General features: G+C 45.1%; 1 protein-coding gene across 1 annotated transcript in view; it reads right to left on the minus strand.

Moving 5' to 3' along the window:
- Positions 1 to 24056, minus strand: part of LOC142576560 (3-oxoacyl-[acyl-carrier-protein] reductase FabG-like) — a 77739-nt gene that overhangs the window by 12925 nt on the left and 40758 nt on the right. The window contains exons 5-7 of the mRNA XM_075686733.1: positions 3602 to 3642; positions 2455 to 2524; positions 377 to 413 (exon numbers count right to left, since the gene is read on the minus strand). Of these exons, the coding sequence (XP_075542848.1) occupies positions 377 to 413; positions 2455 to 2524; positions 3602 to 3642 (148 nt within the window). The remainder of the gene's footprint in view (positions 1 to 376; positions 414 to 2454; positions 2525 to 3601; positions 3643 to 24056) is intronic.

The raw sequence follows: 24056 nt of genomic DNA on the forward strand, positions 1-24056 counted from the left end.
CTTCTGGCGCCTGCTGTTGATCTCTCCGTTTGGAGGCAATTTGCACAATGTGATATAGTAAGCGGCGCGTCTTATGGGCTGCATTTCAATTTACATGCTCCCTATGCAAAATGGACAATGCGGATGGACTGTAACTGCAAGATACGGTGCATATGGCTACGGACAGGACAGGACACCGACAACATGAATCTAAAAAAAAGGCAGCCTTACGGGTTCCCTAGTCCCACTCGATATGGTTGCGGTTTAAGCGGCCCACAGTTAGAAGTATCGCAAAATATGTTGGTAGACAAAGGCATTAGCGATGGGAGTCCAGCATATCATGCGCCGCTGTTTTGTTAGGAATAAAAGTGGAAAGAACTTATTGACTAGTACTCACTTGATGGAGTTTACACGAATTCCATACGGGGCATATTCTGGAAGGATAAGAAAAGCATATCTTCCCACACTCTGTTGAGTTTTGAATAAGGTGTGTTAAACGTTTTCATTGTTGCTAGAAAATAACGTGTAAAACGCAAACACACATTGCAGCGAACGAGTCCCTCAAACGACCACAATACAGGATTCGGCATGGAATTCACAATAAAGGATTCGCATCCATATATATCACTCCTCCATAGGCTTACGTTCTGTCTAAGCAAAACATCTTGAAGCAATTATCCAAAATGTACGTTGAGTGCGTCTGTACAAAGTCCACCTGGTTAAAAGTGATATAGTACATAAGCTTAAAATCTATTTGAGGAAACCAGCGTTCAAGCTCCAGGTGGAAACCGTGTCACTGGCAGCACAGTAGGTCACACCTATCTTGTGCTTGAGAACAAAGTTTATATATCTTTATGTTGCTTGGGAAAAACACGAGCAAGGCGGGAGATTGAAATTGAAGACGATGAGCAAAACGAGAACAAGGCAAAAGCCGCAGTCAACGTTTTGACAAGTGCGCACTTGTCTTTGTCAGTGCCTTGAGAAAGACAAGCTCTTGTCTCGTTTTGCTTGTATTGCTTGATATTTTACTTGTGGAATATATTTCAGCACAAAGACTATTCGTCAGATGATGCCTTATCTTCAGCAAAATAGAAGATAGCCAAGATTTACGCAATTTGAGGGCAGGACCCTTCGTAACAATTAAAATTCACTGCCTCTATAAAGATTTCCATTATGATTTTAGTCGTTAAACATATTTCACGTAAGAAAGGATTAGCCATACTTTGGGAGCACAATACTACTAGGCCTCCTCCTAATAATCTCAGAAAGCCTTGTGTATAGCATTTTGTAAACTGCATCCAATAATGTTTATTTTAATGCAAACGGACACACACAAAAGACTCAGTTCAGGTGCTTCGTGATAAACATTAATATCTGTATAAGGCTTGTTATTTTATTCACAGCGTCCACTTTGTCCCAGTTGTAATATCATGCATCGCTCATTTGTCCGAAAGTACGATAAACTGGAATATTTTGCCGGAATATCTGTTGTGTCCTAAAAGCGTTGTCTCAACTTAACTAGTGCTGCTGGATTTGATTATTTGTTCTATTTTGTCGAATCGTCTACAGCAGCCATAAAAATAATATTCTATGAACGGTTTTGTTTCTTGTGAAAAGGCGATTTACTTAAACCCTTATTTCAAAGTTTAATCAAGTGGCAGACTGCAGGCATAATTTTCTTACGGAATTTTTAAAGAATCGGTGGATTTCCATAACATATAGTGTAAGAAGCGCTCTGTGCCGTTACATTATTTTGAATCGTACTTTTTAGATATTGATGATGTATAGTGTTTCGTGGCGCAAAGGCTACGTATGGCCTAAGAGCGCCACGAACGTTGCGATGACCAGTCAATACCTTGCCACTGATGTGGGAACGAATGACAGATGTAACCTGGCTGTTAGTACTTTCAAGATTATGACCGGGCCTTGTGCGTTATGCCGTAAATGATTGGCGCCAGCGTCCGGATAGAAACATTGCTCCTGGATGCAAAACGGGGTGCCAGCCGACATCGGAGCAAGACGTTTATCGGCCGATAGAAAGAGAATGTTCACCGTTTACGATATTAAGGGGCCATTAAGCTCAGCAGCTCCGAATTAGGGTTATGCAACAGGTGACTGTACTGATAACAGAAAGATAGACAAGCAGACACGAGTGACGTAAGCAAAAAAGGCTATCGCAGACGCCAGGCAGTTCCTTTCCTTTGAGGAGGTGTCGCTATGTTTCTCAGGGTGCAGTACGCCCAGCAGATGTTTTGCTGGGCTTGTCTTAATTCAATGTGTTCTTAGTTGTAACGGACGGTAACAGCTAGGCACCAGCTTGCCGAGCAACAGATAGTCATGAGCTACAGAAAACTCTTGTTACAATATCTGGCTTAGTATCTTCTCTTGCATTACCGTAGCGGTTATAGTTGACAGACATGTTTTCATAGCATACAGCAAAGTATGATACCAAATAACAAGAAGAATGACACTTACCCACTGCCGAAAGCCGTGTGAGCGCATCAATACCAGCTTTGCTGATGCCGGACAAAGCAACTGCGGGCACCTTGCATGGACACATACACGTACGTATACATCCATCTACCACAAACAGTTCAGTGAATCATGTCTACGCTGACGAAAGTCCCAGATTCCTGCTGTCGCTTTAACGCCAGCAAATTTTAGGTTTTCAATCTGTAGCTAGCTGGCGAGAAGAACAGGCGAAAATCTCTTACTTCCAGTAGCCAAATGAGACCTCTCATTTTAAAAGTTATTACCGCTTGTGCTAGATTACGTAGTTTTTTCCTCCTTTCGTTTTCATATCACCAACTCAGGTTAAAATTTTCGGCTGTTTCACATTTTTCCTCTTCGCCCTAGTTAGACTGTAAGAATTAATATTTGCCATTGATCTTGGAACCTGGAGTTTCGCAGCGGTGTTACATTTTGTCACAATATAGACGCATTTTGTCAAATACAGACTACCTCACACGTCTGAGGCGGAGAACTTAAAAAAAGAAGGGACACTTCCTTTGAGCGAAAAGTATCCTTCAAGCATGTGGCTCCGGACACGTCAAATGCGCTCCCGCCCTTAAGCTACGAACGTTTACTTATTGTCAATATTCCAAACAGCTTTAAGGACATTAAATCAGGTGCGTTGTCATTTACCTAAGAACAAACGAACATCGACTGGGCAGACGAAAAAGTCAATTAGACAAAGACAGACTATTCAGAGTTCGTTTGTGTTGTAGAAACGCAGGCACGCTAAATAAATATTCCCGTCCAGTAGGAATGTATGTTTTCCTTATGAGAAAGAAGAAGGCTTCGGTTCAATAAAAATAAAAGGAAGCCTTGACACTAAATGCGTCGGTGGCAGTTTTACACACTCAGGGGATATGTATTTGTCTGATTATTTTAGTGGTGTTTTCTCTGGTTGAAAGGACATTTGGTGGAGCGACCGAATGCGCACTATTAATATAGCACGTTTTCAGCGGTTAATAGATACTTTAACTGCATCGAAATATTCGTTTTGCTGTATATTTCCACATTAGAGTTTCAGTTCTCCGAAACTAAAAGACGCACCAGCCTTCTCTATTGGAAAGTTCGCAGAGACAGAGAACCAATGCACGAACATGATTTCACTTACCGGCCTCATTGTTCCAATGCTAGAGACGTTTACTATATTTCCTGCAAATAAAAAGAAAATAAAAACGACAAAGTAAGCTATACACAACAACGGAAAGCTAATAATTGTTTATATCGCTAAAAGCAGCAAACACTATAATTTTCCATTCCGGCACGAACACTAGAATTTGTCGCCGTAATCGTTCTTTATATCAGCTGTAACGACTAAGCAAACTTTTGTCTCTATACATTTGGGTGTACTCTTCAAAACATTGCCTGAGTACAGGTAACATGTGATAAACGAGGTACATTTGCCTAGTTCTTTCCGGTAAGGAGTAATATGCTTACCTTTATGGCAGTCTGTCATGCAATTTCACGACAAACAGTGCCACTGTTTAATACGGAAGTTTACACTTAAGACTCTAATGCGCGCCCTGTAACATGCTTTCTAAGTTTGAGTTCCTATCTTAACTGATGACGCTATGGCCCTGACAAGGTTACCAGTATGCAAGCAATCATCCCTGAAAGACATTCGATGCTATACAATCCTTCTCATATGATACCGTTAGTTCCATTGTTTCTCACAAAACTTCCTTAGTCTAGGGGATTGATAACAATGCAAACATAGCTTTTGTTGCTTGATAGGCACCCCATGAGTCACGTGAAGCCAAAATGCAGGACCTAAAATTGCTTTCATGATCTATTTACCAACGCTAAATAATTCGTTCTAGCGAGCAGGTTCAGCATGCAAGTGTAACAAGCTGGTCCAGCCTCCAACTTTTTATTTCGTTCTCTTCAATTCACAGATTAATTCGTTTGAAGACAGTTTGTATTTACCTCAGTTTTAATTCTAAGTCAAACGAAACTTCGAAATATCAAATAGGGTTCTCAAATTGAATTTAAGGTGCTTAAAAGAGCCCAGTAGAAGGATTATACCACACGTACAGGCCACACCAGCAGGTGAAATTTCGTCCATGGAGGTAATTAGGCTACGAAAGGGCTTGAAGTCTCGGGTCAGTGAAGGCGGGGCCCTCATGGGGCGGCGACCAGTATGTGCGCGCGCACACTCTCTCACGCGCGCATACTGCCTACCACAAGCGGCAAGTTGTCGTTCCCTCTCACTTTTCCTTTTCTGTATGATCGACTGCATCTCACTTTCAGGCACAGTGAACATCATATATATATATATATATATATATATATATATATATATATATAGTTGAAAACCAGGAAGTGGAGCCGAAGTAGAGAACGCCTTCTTTATTCGACACTTGTAAAAACAACTACAAAAATACAGGCGTGCGCTCGGTTCCGCGCACTTTTCTAACTACGGCTTCTTCCAATCTTTTTCCGAGCATAATATTTAACAGCTCCCGGCCGAACAATTTGCGTATGCTTGTTTTTTTTTTAAGACGGAGCTTCTCCAGCAGATTCTAGATGGTACAGCATCTGTACCGGTCTTCGCAACGTGTTTCCACGAGAAGTGCCCACTTTGCATGAGCGCACTTTGCCGTAGCTGCTCGGAAATAATTCTGTCACTTGTCCCATCTTCCGCAACTGTCTTGGCAAGTTTACTCATTTTATCAGTACTATGTCTCCAAGCTTCACTGATTCTGAGTGCCTAGTTTCATTATTGTGAGCTGAACAAAGTTCTTAGACGTGCTCTCGTCGCCACTGGTTCCAGAGATTACGACATGTTCTCTGTGTTTCCGTCTTCGCTGAAGTAATTCGCGTGACGACGGTGTCTTTTTTGTTGCTGTGCTCGACAAGTCTAGAGGAAGCATGGCCAATCTTTGGCCTATGAGGAAATCACTCGGCGTAAGCGGCACTGGTTCAGAGGCTTCTGCATACACAAATGTTGTCGGTCGTGAATTTATTATCGCTTCAACTTGATTGAGCGTGGCCGGAAGTTCTTCATATTTAAAGAAATTGTTTCCTAGTGTTTCCTTTAAAGTAGACTACACAGATCTAATGAGTCGTTGCCAAGATCCTCCCCACCAGGGAGCTTGTTCGGCGATAAATTTTCACACAATCCTGTGACTTCCGAAATACGATCGTACATCCTGCGATTTTATTAATTCATAAAGCCGCTGGAACTCCCTTGAGACCTTTCTAGATGTCTTAATGTTGTCGGAATATACAATCTTATACATTCCTTGTAGTGCCACAAATCGTTTAAATGCTAGCAGAAATTTGTCGTAAGACTGGTGACAATCTCCAGATGAAGCGCTCTGACAACTGCACATGTGAAGATGAGTACGTATCACTTCTTCGTTGATCCTCCATTATCTTTGTGTAGAAGCGGTCCGGAAAAATCTATACCACTGACTTCGAAAGGTGGAGAGGGCTAAACTCGTTCAGCTGTCAGAGGCGCGAAGGGCTCCGAGTATTGCTTGCAGGAATATTGCCGGCAGACTGTGCATTTGTGAATGACTTTCTTTACAACCTGCCTGGCCCTGAGTATATAAAACTTTGCTCTCAGTTCAGTCAAAAGAAAACTGAGTCCAGCGTGTAAAAGCCGTTGGTGTTCCTTCTTGACCAACAACTTTGTGAATGTGTCTGACGCAGGAAGCAGAATGGGGTGCTTGGAACTTTCCCGGAGGTTGCTGAACTGAAGACTACCTCCCAAGCGAAGAAGCTCTAATTCGTCGTGATATGGTCTGAACCATTGGAGTGTGAATTCCATTCTGTTGACGCTCGGTCCAAATACTCTATCTTGTGTTCCGACGTATCCAATAAATTTCAGCCTCTTGTACTTCAGTTGCGCTGCTTTCAAACACAGTTTTCTCTTCTCTTCTAGGCCGACTGTATCCTGAATTGCTGCTGCTGTACATGTACTTTCTTCTATTTCGAATGAATCCTTGGTGTAGCAGGGCTCGTCGATTGTCGTCTCAGTGTAGCGGGAGTTTTGTCCTTTCCACCTAATTGAACTTTGTAAGATTTTCTCCGCAGTGGATCCTATTGACAGTAAATCGGCTGGATTTTGATCACTCGGACAATATCTCCACATGTTCAATTCAGTTAGGGAGATTATCTCTGTAACTCGGTTTGCTACGAACCATTCCCAGCGTTTCGCTGAACGGCGTAGCCAATGAATTCCGATCATGGAATCTGTCCACATAACTGTTTCAATGCCGTCTAGATTTAGGTCACGTTTCACTGTTTTAGTTAGTGGAGGTGCAACGAGAGCTCCCATCAGTTCTAATCGTGGCACAGTTGTGTTTTGTATAGGTGCGACTCTCCACTTGGCTAGCAGTAGCTGAACTGTTGTGGCTCCCTTGAAGTCTCGTATCTGAAGGCGGCGTACGCGGCCCGTACGCGACTGGGCTAGCGTCATTGAAAGCGTGCATTGTTACCTGCACATTCTTGCCCAGGAAGGTTTGACCAAAATGTCTCTTAACTTCTAGCTGATTAACAGTTCTGACGCCTTTAGTCCACGCTGTCCACTCCATAGGAAGAGATTCAGGAATTGGCGCATTCCAGGTGTATTTTTCTAAACACATCCTTTATATAAATGACTTGACTACCAGCACGAGCGGCGCTAAGAATCCAAAGGGATCGTGCATGAGCGAGGCGAAGCTTAATATCTGTCTCTTCGTAACCGTTTGTCCGCTCAATGATTCCAGCATCTTCGTTAGTGATGGCTTTAAGATGTCTCTGTCGGTATCGTAAGCGAGACCAAGAATCTTTTCTTGTTCTACACCGAACTTTACCTTTACGTCTCTACTATTGTGAAACTTTCGTAGGTGTCCATCATTTGTCGTCCACATTGTTAGATGCATTCCTGCCTCTTTCAAGATACTGAAACAATCGCTAACGACTTGCTGCGCTTCTTCTTTGTTCTGTGCCCCGATCAGCAAGTCATCTACGTAGAAATGACCTTTCAATAGTTTGGCAGTAGAAGGGTATTTGTCTTCTACCAGTTGGAAGTGATGTCGCAGAGTTGCAGCAAGGAGAAAGGGACTGCTACAGGGGCCAAAGGAACCCTTGTCATGCGCAATTCTTTAATATTGGAAGACCCTTCTTCAAACCAGAAGTAACGAAACGCGTCTCGGTCTTGTTCAGCCAGCGATATTTGAAGAAACACATTTTCGATGTCGTCGGAAATTTCAATCTTGAAGCTGCGAAACTTCAGCAGTAAGTCGAGGATGTGGGGGTTCAAATTAGGCGCCTTCCACAAGACATCGTTGAGTAAAGGTGAGTCCGAAGCCTGACAAGAGGCGTCGAATACCACCCGTACTTTAGTCCTAGTTCTGTCGCGTCGCACTACTGCTCGGTGCGGCACATAGTACGTGATATGTTCACTCGTACTATCCATGGTGACCTTCTCAGCGAAGTTTTTGTTACAGTAGCTCCTAATGGCAGTGTAATAGTCCTTCTGAAACTGTGGTTCTCGATGTAGCGTTCTCTGCAAGGACTCCAGCCTCTTTAACGCGACATCCCGGTTATACTTAAGCTGGGAACGGTAGTTCCCAGCCGGTAGTTTCCGGCGCCACTGTAGTTCGACTTGATAGCGACCATTTTTTCTAATAGTTGATTCCACCAAGTTCTTCAGGACGTGTTCGTCATGTTTCGAAAGGCTCCCTTCGTTCGTCTGTCCCAGATGTTCAACTTCCCAGAGAGACATCAGTTGCTGGGAAACATTGGCTTCCGTTAGGCATATGTTGAAGTTCCTTACGGTTTCCGGGGTTTTAGAACATAGTGTACTTCTCGTATCTCCATGATGTGTCCATCCTATGATAGTTTTGATGGCGGTCAAGGAGTCATCCAGTCGATGAATTCTTCCGCTGACGAGCTGCCAGTAATAGTCTGTACCTATAAGGACGCTTACTCCAGGCTCAGGAAAGACCTGAACTGCGTTAACGTCAGCCAAAAGTAAGTTCTTGCTTTTCAACTTTGCAAGTACATTTGTTTTTGTCAATGCTGACAAGTCATTGCATATTTCGGGAACTTCTATAGCCTCTACTTCAAGTGAGTTTGAGTCATACTGGCTATGCAGCATGACTCGTACTCTCCGATAATATTTTCGCGGTGCTGAAACGTTTCCAAATACCGAGATGGTGAGCTGCTCTTCGGCTAACACAGTGGCTTTCAGCTTCCTAGACAATTCTTCCGTGATGAAGCTGCTCTGAGTGCCACCATCAATCAACATTCTTACAAAGCATTTGCTTCCAGTGCCCAGAGCCCAAACTTGGGCGGTCTGTAGAAGAAATGTGCACTTTAGCGAGTCTGTGGACGAGCTGGACGTCTGTGTTTCTACCTTATTCTGCTACCATTTTGGGTCACACATCATGGTGATATGTCGTCCCTGGAATTTAGCACAGCTTAGTCTCTTCCAGCTTCGGCATTCCTTAGCTTTGTGAAATTGTCTAGCGCAGCGGAAACAGCATCCTAATTTGCGTAGTTTCTCTTTTTTCTCGTCTAACGTTAGTTCCGTTGGGCAGACATCCGCCAAATAATCTTTTTCACCGCATAATATACAACTCTCTGCAATCACTTTTACGGTTAACATAGATGCAGAACCTTGAAAATGCTCATTGTATTGTCGTTTTGTGGTTGAGGCTTGTTCGCTCTTGTCAAAAGTCATCATTATAGTCTGTTCCCGGCTTCTTATTTCAATGCTCAAGATGTCTAGAAGAACAGACATTTCATTTAGCCTGTCATTAGCAACGGCTGTATTTGTAAAAGACAAGATACGCTGAGTATACCGGAGTACCATTTCTTGCGGAAGATCTTGTATTATAGCAGTTTTCAGAAGCCCTCCGTATTCTTTTTCTTCGACGCCAAGGTTGTGCAGGGTTCTCACGCGCGTCTGCACTTCTTCATGCAACCTTTGAAGCCCTTCGAAATCTTCGCAAGAACGAACTTGACGTAGGTTTAGAAGACGACGTATGTGGTCGTTGACAATCAGTGACTTCTGACCGAATCTTTCTTTGAGAAGTTCTATAGCTGTGCTATAGCTTTCGTTAGTTGTCGACAGGCCGCTGATGACACCTTCCGCTTTACCCATCAAGTAGCTCCGAAGATATTTCAATTTGTTACGTCTGTGATATATCGGTTCTGGTGAACAGTAGACTCAAATTGATCCCAAAATTCTGGCCATTTATGGGGTCACCATGAAATTCGGCACATCGAGCTTCGGGTACCTTAACGTTTGCGCGTGCTTGATGAAAGTCATCGTGATATGCTTGGGTAGTCGTTCGCAGAGCGGATAAAATGCGCTCAGCGCGGGATTTCGCTAGGCCGATAGATTCTTGATACTGTCCGACGCTTTGAAGATCATCCTCAATGTTATCATCGGTAACATGCTCTTCTACTCGGGTGCCAAGGTCTGTAAGCATAGTTTCCTTTATCTTCAATAAGTTAAGAAGGTCGGTCAGCTCACGAGATGGTGTTGCTTCCGTGTGCATGAGAGTTGTCATGTCGTCGATGATCCTGGTGACCGCTGCTCGAACAGTAGCCCGCTTCTGTCGTAGTCTTTCCATGTCGTCACGTCGGGAATCGGATGCCTCTTGATGACGTGGATCGTTTTTCGATTCTGTCGCAGCGTCGTCGCGTTGATCACCTCGGTCGGTCGTCCTCCTCAGGTAGCTTGCTTCATCGTAGGGGGTCTTCAACTGTAGATCTGATATCCTTGTCACGGCACCGTATGTTGAAAACCTGGAAGCGGAGCCGAAGTCGACAATGCCTTCTTTATTGGACGCTTGTAAAAACCACTTAGAAAATGCACGCGCCGCGCTCGGCTCTACGCTCGTTTCGAACTTCGGCTTCTTCTGATCTTTTTCGGAGCCCAATATCTCTCTCTCTTTCACACCCACACACACACACACACACACGCTAACGTTTGCGTGGCCGTACATATCGCTTTCATGTAAACGTATCTTCATTTGGTTGATATGCACATGTATATTACCTGTACAGACACCATGCAATGTATTCTGATGAAGGCCGGACCCCGGCCGAAACGTCAATAAACCGCTTCATACGCGCCGCTACTTAGCTGTAGTATATATATATATATATATATATATATATATATATATATATATATATTGTGAGACGAGGTTTAGGCAGCCAGTCTCTTCTTTATTCTCCCGAGTGAGAGCCCCACCACCAGGGTCCAAAACGGTGATGATGAGTATGTACAGGTGAGAATATGAAGCGTATGAATAATGCTCACACTAATTTCCCCGCACGCGCAAGCGGCCAGCCAGGCCGTGACTTAGCCAGGAGGGGAACGCCGAACGAATCGTTTTAGGCGCGAAACGTGAACGATCTCCGAACCACGACAACGATGGTCGGAAGAAACGTCTACGGGAGTAACGCGATAGTTCACGGGGGATGTTTGTTCGTTAATAATATAAGGTCCAAGAAAGCGGGATTCAAACTTCTCGCACAAACCGGGTGTACGAATGGGCGTCCAAAGGAGCACTTCCTCTCCAGGACGAAAGGAGACGTCGCGACGAGAGATGTCGTAACGTTGCTTGCGGTCTAGCTGACTGACTTCTGTGTTGAAGCGAGCGCGTTGACGGCATTCCTCAAGTCTCGAGACGAACTGTTCGGGTATACTGGCCGAGGTGGTAGCAGGGGCATTGAAGAAAGCGGCGTCGATGGTGAATGTCGGGGAACGGCCGTAAACTAGGTAGAAAGGTGAGTATCCCGTAGTTCGTTGGATAGCGGTGTTGTGAGCAAAAGTCACGAAAGGTAAAAGTTTGTCCCAGTTGTCGTGGTTTGGCCCGATATACATGGATATCATATCTATTAGTGTGCGATGAAATCGCTCGGTTAAGCCATTTGTTTGTGGGTGATATGCGGATGTTGTCTTATGAACTGTGCCACAAGCTCCGAGTACTTCTGCTAGCATTGTTGACATGAAAGTCTTGCCACGGTCGCTTAACAGTACACGAGGTGCACCATGGCGCAGCACAATGGCATCTAGAAAGAAGGTGGCAACGTCGGAGGCCGAACTAGAGCGTAGAGGAGCGGTCTCTGCGTAACGTGTGAGCTGGTCAACAGCTGTCACGACCCATCGATGACCCGCTGGCGTTATGGGCAGAGGGCCGACTAGGTCTATCCCAACGATGGCAAACGGTGTCTCGGGACATGGAATGGGCTGTAAAAGCCCAGCAGGAGGCGAAGTCGGTCGTTTCCGCCGTTGACACTGAACGCAAGAAGCGACGTACTTGGCCACAAAGGTAGACATGCCTGGCCAAAAGAAACGGCTCCTAACGCGGTGGTATGTTTTGTGGAATCCCAAATGGCCAGCAGATGGGTCGTCGTGCAAGGCTTCAAGGACTTGTGTGCGCATCGAACGTGGAAGAATAGGTACCCAGCGGTGTCCGTCGGAGTTGTATACGTAGCGGTACAGCACATCGTTGTCAAGCTTAAATAGTCGCAGCTGTCGACGTAATCTGGCATTTGGTGCAGATTTAGTTCCGCACAGGCGTTGGATGATGCTGTCGCAGTAGGGGTCAGAACGTTGACACGAGGCGAGGTGAGTGACGCGATTGGAAGATAACGTGTCAGTAACCGATAGAGGTAATAACGGTAATAACGGGAGTGACGACTTAGTCTCATCATCAAGTGGCGAGCAATGGGGAGGAGTACTCGAAGCTAATAGTGGCAGCGGGCAGCGAGAGAGAGCGTCGGCATCTTGATGCTTTTTCCCAGACTTGTAGACAACGTCAAAATCGTACTCTTGTAAGCGTACCACCCAGCGACCAAGTCGTCCGGACAAATTTTTGATTGACGACAACCAGCATAAGGCGTGGTGGTCGGTTATGACCGTGAAATGGCGTCCGTAAAGATATGGTCGAAATTTTTGGATTGCCCAAACTACTGCGAGACATTCCTGTTCTGTGATCGAGTAATTCTTTTCGGCAGGTGTTAGTGCGCGACTGGCATAGGCAACAACTCTCTCTCGTGAGGTGGTATCACGCTGTAAAAGTACAGCACCGATCCCATGGCCACTAGCGTCGGTGTGCAAGCAAGTTGGTGCGTTCTCATCGAAGTGACAGAGGACAGGGTCGGTGGTTAATGCCTGCTTGAGGGCTTGAAAAGAAAGTTCGCATTCATCTGTCCAAGGGAAAGCAGTGCCCGACGTGAGCAACTTGTGTAGCGGCGATGCCACGGCCGCAAAATGACTGATAAAGCGGCGGAAGTAGGATGCCAGGCCCAAGAAACTTCTTAATTGCTTTTGATTTTCAGGGCGAGGGAACCGAAGCACGGCAGCAACCTTTGCGGGATCCGGTCGAACGCCATCTTTGCTGATAAGATGGCCCAACACTGTGATGTTCGTTCTGGCAAAAAGGCATTTCTTTGTGTTGAGTTGGAGTCCAGCGTTGGAAATGCATGTGAAAACTTCGTCCAAGCGCTCAAGGTGCTGACGAAAAGTTGTAGAAAAAATAACGATGTCATCTAAATAGCACAGACAGGTCTTCCACTTAAGGCCACGTAAAACTGTGTCGATCATGCGTTCAAATGTTGCAGGGGCATTACATAAGCCGAATGGCATGACGTTGAACTCGTAAAGTCCGTCTGGTGTTGCAAAGGCAGTCTTGTCCTTGTCCGCATCGTGCATGGGGATTTGCCAGTATCCGGATCGGAGGTCTAGACTAGAGAAATATTCTGCACCCTGGAGGGAGTCAATGGCATCGTCAATTCTTGGCATCGGATATACGTCTTTGCGCGTGATCTTATTAAGGGCTCGATAATCGACGCAGAATCGTACAGAGCCGTCTTTCTTGCGAACCAGCACGACAGGAGACGACCAAGAACTGGAGGATGGCCGAATGATGTCTCTCTTGAGCATGTCATCAACGTTATCCGCAATGATTTTCCGTTCTGCGGAAGACACGCGATACGGGCGGCGGCGTACAACCGAACTGCCTTCGGTTTCGATGCGATGTACTGCGACGGAAGTGCGCCCCAGAAGCTTGGAGTGGACGTCAAATAAGGCTCTGTGTTTGTGCAGGAGTGCCAGAAGGTCTTCTTTCTGCGCAGCGGTCAAATCGGGATTTATCGCGGCCGTTAAAGCAGCGGTAGCAGTGTGATAATCAGTTGTGGTAGACAAAGGTGGTGATTCGGTGTGAAGCGGTACCAGCGAAAGAGGTTCGGTGTCAGTAAAGCATGTCACAGTAGAGCCCTGGGAGAGCACAACTGGCGAAGAAGTAGGGTTATGAACAGCGACTAACGCTCTACCGTCCTGAAACCGTACTAGGCTAGGAGTAAGGCTAAGCCCACCAGAAATGCAGTAACCGCTCGGTGCAAGGAACACATCACCATTAATAATAGTGTCGGAAGTCAGCGTCAGAATATGCTCATTACCCGCGGGAATGAAACAGTCGGTAGACGTGACAAAACGCAGGCTATGAGCATTGACAGCGGACGAAGATTCAGTGTCCGTCATATGAATAGTTCGCTGACGGCAAGAGATGAAAGCTGAGGCGGAGGACAGGAAGTCCCATCCCAAAATCATCGCGTAAGTGCACGAAGATAGCACGACGAACTGAATGTGGTGGAGGATGCCATCAATGAAAACGCGCGCAGTGCAAACACTGGAGGGCTGAACAAGAACTGTATTAGCACAACGAAGGGGAGGGCCATCATACGGTGTCTTCACTTTTCGCAATCGAGAACACAAGTCAGCACTAATAACGGAAAGCGATGCACCTGTGTCAACCAAGGCTTCGATTCGGACACCTTCAACACACACCAGAAGTACATTTGACGGGCGCTCCGGAGGAGTTTCACGTTGTCCAAAAGATGCAGCTTTCCCTCCTGAAGCTGCACCATTTAGTTTTCCGGGCGGTGATCGGAGGACGAAGTAGCCGGTCGTAGAGGGGAAGAAGAGCGCCGCATCGGTGATGGAGAGCGACGACGCGGGAAACGCAATGAACCGGCAGTGTTGAAGTCCTGTGGAGATGGGGAACGTCGAGGATAATAATCGTAGTCAGAACGCCGACGTCGTGGTACAGGGCCAGAAAACTGATCCCTTTCAAAGCCGTCATAGCCACGTCTTTCATCTTGCTGACGGCGTCGGCAAAACCTGGAAATGTGGCCACGGATGCCGCAGTAGTAACAAACCGGTCGAGGTGGGCTCCATGCGTTATAAGACGGAACAGGCGATGGTCTTGCAGTGATAGGATTCAGGGACATGTGCGGTGCAGGTGCCTGTTGTGGTGGCTGCTGGGAGGGTGGCGCTATAGAGGCAACCTGAGCGTACGTTGGCGTATGGATAGGGCGCGGGCTCGTGATTTGCGGGCAGGTCACGGCAGCTAGCTCTTCCCTCACGATATGGCGTAGGCCGCGACCAGGGGGCATCAGATGGACCTCAGGAGGGTTTGACGAAGCTTGGGCGTGCAGTTCCTCACGGATGATGGAGCGAATCAAAGCACGTAGCTCGCTGTCGTTGGACGCCTTGCAATCAGACGTGTCAGGGTGTAAGCGGAGCATATGAAGGTCATCGAGACGCTGACACGTACTGATGATGTCGGCGACGGTAGTGGGATTCAGCACTACAAGAGCATTGAATGCCGCAGTCCCAATACCCTTGAGCAGGTGGCGCACACGGTCACTCTCTGCCATCGAGGTGTTCACGCGGCGGCAGAGGGCGAGGACGTCCTCTATGTACGAAGTGTAGGACTCGCCTGAGTGCTGTACACGCTCAGCAAGCTTCTTCTTAGCGATATCGGAGCGGACAGACGAGTTCGCGAAAATCTGGCGTAGATGGTGTTTAAAGATGCTCCAGTTGACGAAATCGAGCTCATGATTGGAAAACCAAGTTTTCGCAACTCCGGTTAGGTAGAAGGCGACGTGAGCAAGTTTGGCTGATTCGTTCCAGTGGTTAAAGTCACTCACGCGCTCGTATAGCTCCAACCAGTCTTCAACGTCGTCGCCAGGAAGCCCAGCAAAGAGCGGTGGATCCTTCTGAGGGGTGGTGACTGTCCAAGAAGGGGTTCCCGCAGGAGTAGGCAAGGTGGATGTCGTGGTACTGGTCTGCTGGTCTTGCGACATGGTTGAGTGCAGTTGGTAGAGGCGGCGACCCGAGCGGAGCTCCAGGGATGTAGCGTAGGTGAAGCTGGAGAGAGACCGGGAGCGAGAGGGCGAAGGAACCGGACAGCACACTCCACCACTTGTGAGACGAGGTTTAGGCAGCCAGTCTCTTCTTTATTCTCCCGAGTGAGAGCCCCACCACCAGGGTCCAAAACGGTGATGATGAGTATGTACAGGTGAGAATATGAAGCGTATGAATAATGCTCACAATATATATATATATATATATATATATATATATACCTACTGTCATACATACATACATACATACGGTACCGTCACAGAGAATTTGTCCCGCTATGTAGATAACCGTGTCAGTTCAATTCCTCCTAAATTTTCTTCTTATATCAAACATACTAACCACTTCCTGTCGGATATCGCTGACTTGTGTGTTCCAAGCGATGCTCTTCTAGTCACACTGGACGTGGCGTCACTGTACACGAACATTCCCCATACAGATGGGATTCAATCTGTACTCCGTGCATATAACGATTCTGTAGATGACAAACCCATCGACGATTCTATCCTTTGCATAATTTTAACACTAATCCTTGAACTCAACAACTTTGAATTCGACGGCGAACATTACGTTCAAACCAGTGGTACCTCCATGGGCACAAAAATAGGTCCGAATTGTGCTAACATTTTCTTGGGCTTACTAGAAAAGAATTTCCTCGATACTCGTGACCTCAAACCATTCTATTACAAACGCTTCATCGATGACATTTTCTTAATTTGGCACCATGGTGAAGCTGCATTACTTTCCTTCATTACCGACTTTAACAACGCCGCACCGTCAATTTCTTTTTTCCATTCCTATTCATCACTCAGCATAAACTTTCTTGACGTATCGGTATCTTTGTGCAATGGTAAGTTAACGACAAATCTTTACAGAAAGCCCACTGACCGACAGCGATATCTGCATTTTAACAGCAGCCATGTCAAGCATTGCAAAACGAGCATTCCCTACAGCCAAGCTATCCGGTTCAAAAGAATTTGTTCAGACAATAGTGAATTCACTCGCAACTGTAACCAGCTTCGTGACACACTAACCGTACAGAAATACCCTTCACAAATAATTGACGATGCCCTTAAACGGGCCGACTGTCTAGATCGGAAGGAACTCATCTGCACGGACAAGCGATCGGCGCCAATTTCACGAACTAACCTTATCCTAACACACTCTGCATCTATTCCTAAAGTGTCCCACATTCTCAGAAAGCATTATAACTTACTAACACAAAGCGACCGTCTTAAACACATTTTCACGGAATCGGCAAGGGTTGTCTATCGTCGCTCTAGAAATCTGCGTGACCTAGTAACCTCTTCCAAGATAAAGCGATTGCTCCTGCTGGTTGTCATCCCTGCAATAAGCCCCGTTGTAAAGTTTGTACACACATGACCACATCAAAGACTGCTAGAAGCACAACATCCAATTTTTCTGTTAAAATCAACGGCGACTTCACTTGCGACAGCGCTAACGTCATCTATCTGCTTGAATGTTCAGTGTGTCATATGCAGTATATCGGTCAGACCGAAACATCTTTTCGTGTCAGATTCAATAACCACAAATCACACGTTAACAGCTTGCCACACCTGCCATTATCTAAACATGTTCGACTGCCAGGTCATATGTTTGACCATATCAGTGTAACCATAATACAATCAGGTTTCAAATCGCACCATTATCGAGAAGTACGAGAATCCTTTCTCATCCACAAATTTAACACTGTGTCATCCGGTATCAACGAGAGCGTAGGAAAAGTGTCGTGCCTTTCTGCCGTATCTTGATGTGCCTGTCCTTGTAAAGAATTGACAAAGCATGCCAAATCAGTTTTGCCATGTCGCAATCGATATCATGCTGTACTTCATGTACCATCATCATGACACGTGAATGATGTTTAATGCATATCATTTATCATGCTTAAGTTATATTTGCTGCTGTACTTTTTTATTATTATTGTTATTTGCAAGTGTACACGTGCATGCACTACTGATTATGCCCACGTGCGCATGCCCATAAAGCGGCTGCGCGCTTGTATGTGTGTTTATTCTGACGAAGGCCGTGCCACGGCCGAAACGTTAAAAACAATAAAGATGCAATTTTCGTAAGCGTGCACCTTCGTTTCTAAATCTACCTATGCATCGGACCTACAGAACTTCTCATTGAATTATATATATATATATATATATATATATATATATATATATATATATATATATATATATATATATATATATATATATATATATATATATATATATATATTGTGACGATGCACCAAATAGATAAACATACAGGGGGTGTCCCAGCTAACTTGAACGAAGATTTTGAGAAAAACCTATGCGTTCTTCAGAACAGAAATCCAGTGGATGTTAGCGATTGTCTGAACTTACAGTACCATTTTATTGCTCGTCTTTCTTGAGTAATTGGCCGAGATAAATTACCGTGTTAAATATACCTTGAAACGTTCAGGCATCAATAGGAAAGTTGTGGAGCTTCACAAATATTGCCCAACCCAGGCACTTCCAACAGGATAGACTTAGTGTGGCCGTTTTTATTCGGGAAAAACGAAAGTCCGCCTAGTTTAAAAATACCACGTGACAGCGCACTTTGTGCGCCCGATTGCGCCACGAAAACAGCGCTCTCAACGGTGCTTCGTAAAAAATATCGCTCGCTTCGCGCCTTTCGTGCTGCCCACGACAGAGCTTCGCGTTGTGCTTGGTTCCGAGATAGGCGCCATTGGGTTCGGGCGGCAGTTGAAGTACAGCGCGGCTACCGTTTCTGCGGTGCTAATTGCAATCTCAAGCTAGAAGAACGCATGCGGATGAAAAATGACAAGCTCGTCAGTTGGAATTTGGGAGCAAGGCCCCTAAAAGCAAACACGCATTATAACAAGCTTGAAAATGTCGCGTGAATCACGCTGGTCGTCAAACTAGGAAGAATTGTAAACTTCTACAGAAGCTTGTTTTTTTGCTTCCGGTCCCTTCCTTGTCGGCAGATAATTTTAATTTCATATTACTTACGTGCTGTGTCTCGTCGTACAAAAGTTTCGCACAGTTGTCTCTTTTCATGGATACCGGTTGTAGAGATTTAGACAGATATCACAGTGAATAAAGAATATGCTCAAACAAGCAGCCCTCTACCATAATTCAGTATTGGCACCTTTCCACTACGTCCGATGTAGCCTTTTTGATGACGCAAGACGCTATCTCGCTGTAGGCCTCAACATTATCTGCCTTTAGCGCTTCTGGTGTGGTAGGTTTGCGGTACACTCCGTATTCACATGTCCCCACAAGAAGAAGTCGAGAGGTGTCAAGTCCGGCGACTTTGCAGGCCATGCAACCCGTCCATGACGCCCGACCCACTGGCGTTTATAGGCTTCGTCAAGCCAGGCTAGGGCAAGGCTGCTGCTGTCAGCTGGTGCACCGTGGTGCTGATACCAAGTTCGCTTTAAAAACGCAAGAGGAGGATCACAGCGAAAATCTTCGAGTGTGCCTTCCAAGACGTCGTTCACGTACCACTGCGCAGTGAGCATGTGGTAAAAGAATATGGGGCCAATTAATCTTCCGTCAAAAATACCGCACCACACACTGAATAACCATTGGAAGTGGTGTCTGGTCAGCGCCACCCAATGCGGATTTGTATCACTCCAGTAATGCGCATTATGGATGTCGACTTGAGAATTTTTGGACAAGGTTGCCTCATCTGTCCAGAGCACTTTGTCAACAAAATCCGGTGTTTCATCACTGTTCACAAGCATTCAATTTCAGAAATCCAGCCGCCATTGAAAGGGTCTTTCTTGCAGCTTTTGATGCAGTTGGAGGTGGTGCGGATGCATTTCAGCCTTGCTAAGAACTCTGGACACTGAAGACTCTGAAATGCCGACCTCACCACTCACATCACGCACGCTGGAATGAGGGTTTGCAGTCATGAAAGCCAAAATGTCCCCTTCAGCCTCCTCACTGACGGTCCCCTTTCTTGAAGCGTCTTTATGAAGCTACCTGTTTCAGCGTCAAGTAACTCCTCATAATTGTGTTCGCGTTGGCTCTTACCCCACATTGCCAATTTCGGTATACCTTGGCAGCTTTCTTCTTGTCGCCCCGTGCCGTTCCCAAGGCTAAGACCATGTTCGCCTTCTGTTCGCTTGAATACAGCATGCTATAGGCGCTGCAAACAAATTCTTCGAAACAGTTGCGCGACACGACAGTAATAGACAGTCGAGCTCACATGCATCTAGCCGATGGCAAAGCTTCGGAGAAAAGCGGCATCGTGACAAATTGATGTTCCCTCTCGTACAGGTTCCAGATGTATGATGCATGTTTTGTACGTATTTTTTCTGTTCCGCATCGACTTGAACGCTGGAAAAAATTTCTCTTCTCGTCGTATCGGAATAAACGGCTGATGACGGCGCGTTTCTCAGCGGTAGGCACGAGCGGCTGCTGATGAAGCGCTCTTTCGGAGCGCCGTCGCCAGCCGGTGCCGGTAATGTCAGAGTCGAGCAAAGGTTGAAGCCCTTTCTCGTATTTGAAGGGGCAGCGCGGCGCTGGCGATGTTTTTACGAATCACTCATGAGAGCATTGTAATCGTGGCGGATTCGGACGCACAGAGCGGGCTGTCACCTCGTATTTTTTATTCTCCGGGGTTTTTCGTTTTTCCCGATTAAAAACGGGCACGCTAAGACCACCTCATTCATTGGAAGTACCTGGGTTGGGCAATATTTGTGAAGCTCCTCAACTTTCCTATTGACGCTAGAACGTTTCAAGCTATATTTAAGAAGTTAATTTATCTCGGCTAATAACTAAAAAAAAGACGAGCAAGAAAATGGTACTGTAAGTTTACTTAACCAATAACAACATCCACGCGATTTCTGTTCTGAAGAACACAAATGTTTTTTTTCAAAATCTTCGTCCAAGTTAGCTGGGGCACCCTGCATATATGCACACTGGTTCTGCCGCTATCAGAGCAATTACTCCGGTAAAGGCAGTACCACATGCCGAAACGTTAATGAGGAGTTAAGGAGTTAATAAATCATCAGAATAAAGTCATCATATATATATATATATATATATATATATATATATATATATATATATATATATATATATATATATATATATATATATATATATACATGCATTCATACATACATACATACATACATACATACATACATACATACATACATACATACATACGGAGATGCATACATGGTGTTTCAGATAACTTTAGGCAGAGTTAAAAATATGCCGATGCACTCTCTATGACGACGCGTACCAATGTATGTTGCTTACTTTTGCATGCAGTGTGTAATGCTATGTTTTTTTGCGTATTACAGAAATATTCAATAATAATTAACCAACTTGTGAAGCAACGAATCTAGGCAAAACTTTCAATTATAATGTCGTAGAGCGCTTTGCAAAACGTCCTAATTGACAGTTTCTAACTTTCAATCTACTAAGTATTTCTGTGCTTCAGCTTACTGCGGTAGGCACCACAATAAAAAAAAATATGAGCCGACATGTCCGCTTGCGCCGTGATTGCAGCGGTGCCGAACCGTCCCCCTACAAACGAACATAGCATGTAGCCGGGCGTACTGCCGCATAAAAGGTGACAGCGCAGTGACGAAGGCGTTGGCTGCGCGATTTACGCCAGCGGTGTGCTTCCCTCGTCGAGTTCATGAGAGCGATAAGCAGACGCAGCGGCAGCACACCCCGCTAAATGCTTTCTTTGTGGGCGGAACGCTTGGGAGCAGTCAAATCACGACGCGCAAACGGGCATGTCACGTGGTGTTCGTTTTTTATTTCGCGGGCGCCCGCAGTTAGCTGAAAAATACAAATACTTATTAGATAGAAAGACAGAAACTATTTATTACGACGTTGTGCAAACCACTTTGCAACTTTCTTATAGGAATTTTATCCCCAGCTTCGTTGCTTCAGAAGTTGGCTAATTATTACTGACTAATTATCTAATTAAGCAAAGTACAAAATATAGCGTGACAGACTACCTACAATAGAGAGCAACATGCACTTGGTGCCGTCGTCTTAGAATGCCTCGGCATAATTTTAAGCTCTGGCAAAAGGTAGCTGAAACACCCTTTATATAATTCAAGGAAAAGTTCTGTAGGTCCGGTGCATAGAAACGAAGGGGCACACTTACGAAATATGGAGGTTTATATATATATATATATATATATATATATATACTTTTATTTGCTTCTTCTACTGCCACAGTCTATTGATCCTCTGCTTAACATAACATACATAACTTGATAGGCCTTCCCATAGCACAGTTAGTGGTGGAACGCTCGCGTAAGTCGGAGGTTTAAGTTCGAATCCCACCGGCGGCATGTTATCATTGCTATTGCTTCATTTCGTTATAGATTGTAATTTACACAACAAGCGGCTGATTTCATCTATGCTTTTCCCGAGTTCATTACTAACAAGAGTCGAGCTCCGCTGTTTCCCTTCTGCTTGTATATATATATGTGTGTATATATATATATATATATATATATATATATATATATACTAACAAGAGTCGAGCTCCGCTGTTTCCCTTCTGCTTGTATATATATATGTGTGTATATATATATATATATATATATATATATATATATATATATATATATATATATATATATATATATACACACATATATATATACAAGCAGAAGGGAAACCGCGGAGCTCGACTCTTGTTAGTAATGAACTCGGGAAAAGCATAGATGAAATCAGCCGCTTGTTGTGTAAATTACAATCTATAACGAAATGAAGCAATAGCAATGATAACATGCCGCCGGTGGGATACGAACTTAAACCTCCGACTTACGCGAGCGTTCCACCACTAACTGTGCTATGGGAAGGCCTATCAAGTTATGTATGTTATGTTAAGCAGAGGATCAATAGACTGTGGCAGTAGAAGAAGCAAATAAAAGTGAAAGCACGTAGAGAAAAAGAACAATGCACTTTTGACTGAAAGGCGAAGAATTATTTGCGATAGCAAAATTTGTGAGCAGCTACAGGAAGTAAGGTTAGCAGCTTTATTGGCCATATATATGGTTTTATCAACCCGTCGGACTTCACTTCCTTCCTTTTCTTTGCCGCGGACAGTGACCTGTTGTTTGGATGGCGCGTGCTTTGTCTGACTCGGATGTGCTTGCAGCACGACTCTGAGGACTGAATCGACCACCGCTATTTATTGTTAAGGTTGGTAAGAAGTCTCGAAATGTAACGGAATCTTTCCGCAAGGAAACTGTCTAAAAATGGCAATTCTTCAGACCTTGAAGAAGCATAAGCTTAAGGTCGAAAGAAATAGCGATATTACAGAGGAATAAAATTATGAAAGGACGGTACGCATACGCACTACGAAGACGGCGCAATGACCTTCCTTGTAATAGCAGGTCTGATGTGTGCCGAAGTAGGGTTTTACCTCATGAATAAATGTTATTGTAGTTCACAGGCGGTTTCGTTACAACTCCCACAGGCCACAGAAATTCTGTTTGAGACGTTCAGATATTGGTGACTACATCGACGCTAAACAACGCCAACTTCAAGCTTTGTAGCGGAGCCAACTTTCTCTAGAAAATAATTTTTAATGGTGTTCTGCAGTCAATATATTATTATGAGTGTACTTCAGGCATTTAGTTAATGTTCCAAATCAAGCAAGCACATAGAATATATTGAAATTTCTGTAACCTTTCTTTTTTTAAAAAAATAACTTGGGAGGTAACGGATTAAAGATAAGTGTTCAAAGTTTAATGGGTGCACTGAATAGTTCCGAGGGTAACGTCTCTTCGTAACCGAGGAGGCAGGTGAAGCAGAGTAGGAACAGCTGGTTGTCCGAACGGCTCACACTCGTGCCAAGCACTGGCGATCCGGCTGGCCCACTGGTTGCACAGCAGGCATGGAAGAGACGATCTGGCTGGCCTTGTTCTTGTGCTCTTCTTCTTCATTACAATTACCCCTGGTGCAAAAGCGGAGCCATCCTGGTGGCTTACGACGTGGAGACGAGCGGGTCATAGAATTGTTTCAGGCGGCGCACGTGAACAACATCCCGTCCACGGCGGCGCTTGTCGGATGTCGATGTAAGCGGCTCTATGACATAGTTGACCGGAGAGGTCCGTTCGACGGTGCGGTATGGTCCATCATACTGCGAGAGAAGTTTTGTCGAAAGTCCAGGCGTGGTATAAGGCACGGACAACAAGACAAGGTTGCCGGGAGCGAAGTTCGGATTCGTAGCGTCGCCATCACGATTGGCTTTTTGTCGATGTTGGTCAGCGGAGGTGAACTTTCGAGCTAATTGACGTTATTCTTCGGCGTATTGGGCGACGGTTCAAACGGGAGCACATTCTGACGCGTCTGGTGTATAAGGCAAAACCGTATCGATAGTATCGGAAGGATCGCGACCGTAGAGAAGAAAG

The sequence above is a fragment of the Dermacentor variabilis genome, chromosome 3 (genome assembly GCF_050947875.1).
Source record: "Dermacentor variabilis isolate Ectoservices chromosome 3, ASM5094787v1, whole genome shotgun sequence".
In the NCBI taxonomy this organism is placed as follows: Eukaryota; Metazoa; Arthropoda; class Arachnida; order Ixodida; family Ixodidae; genus Dermacentor; species Dermacentor variabilis.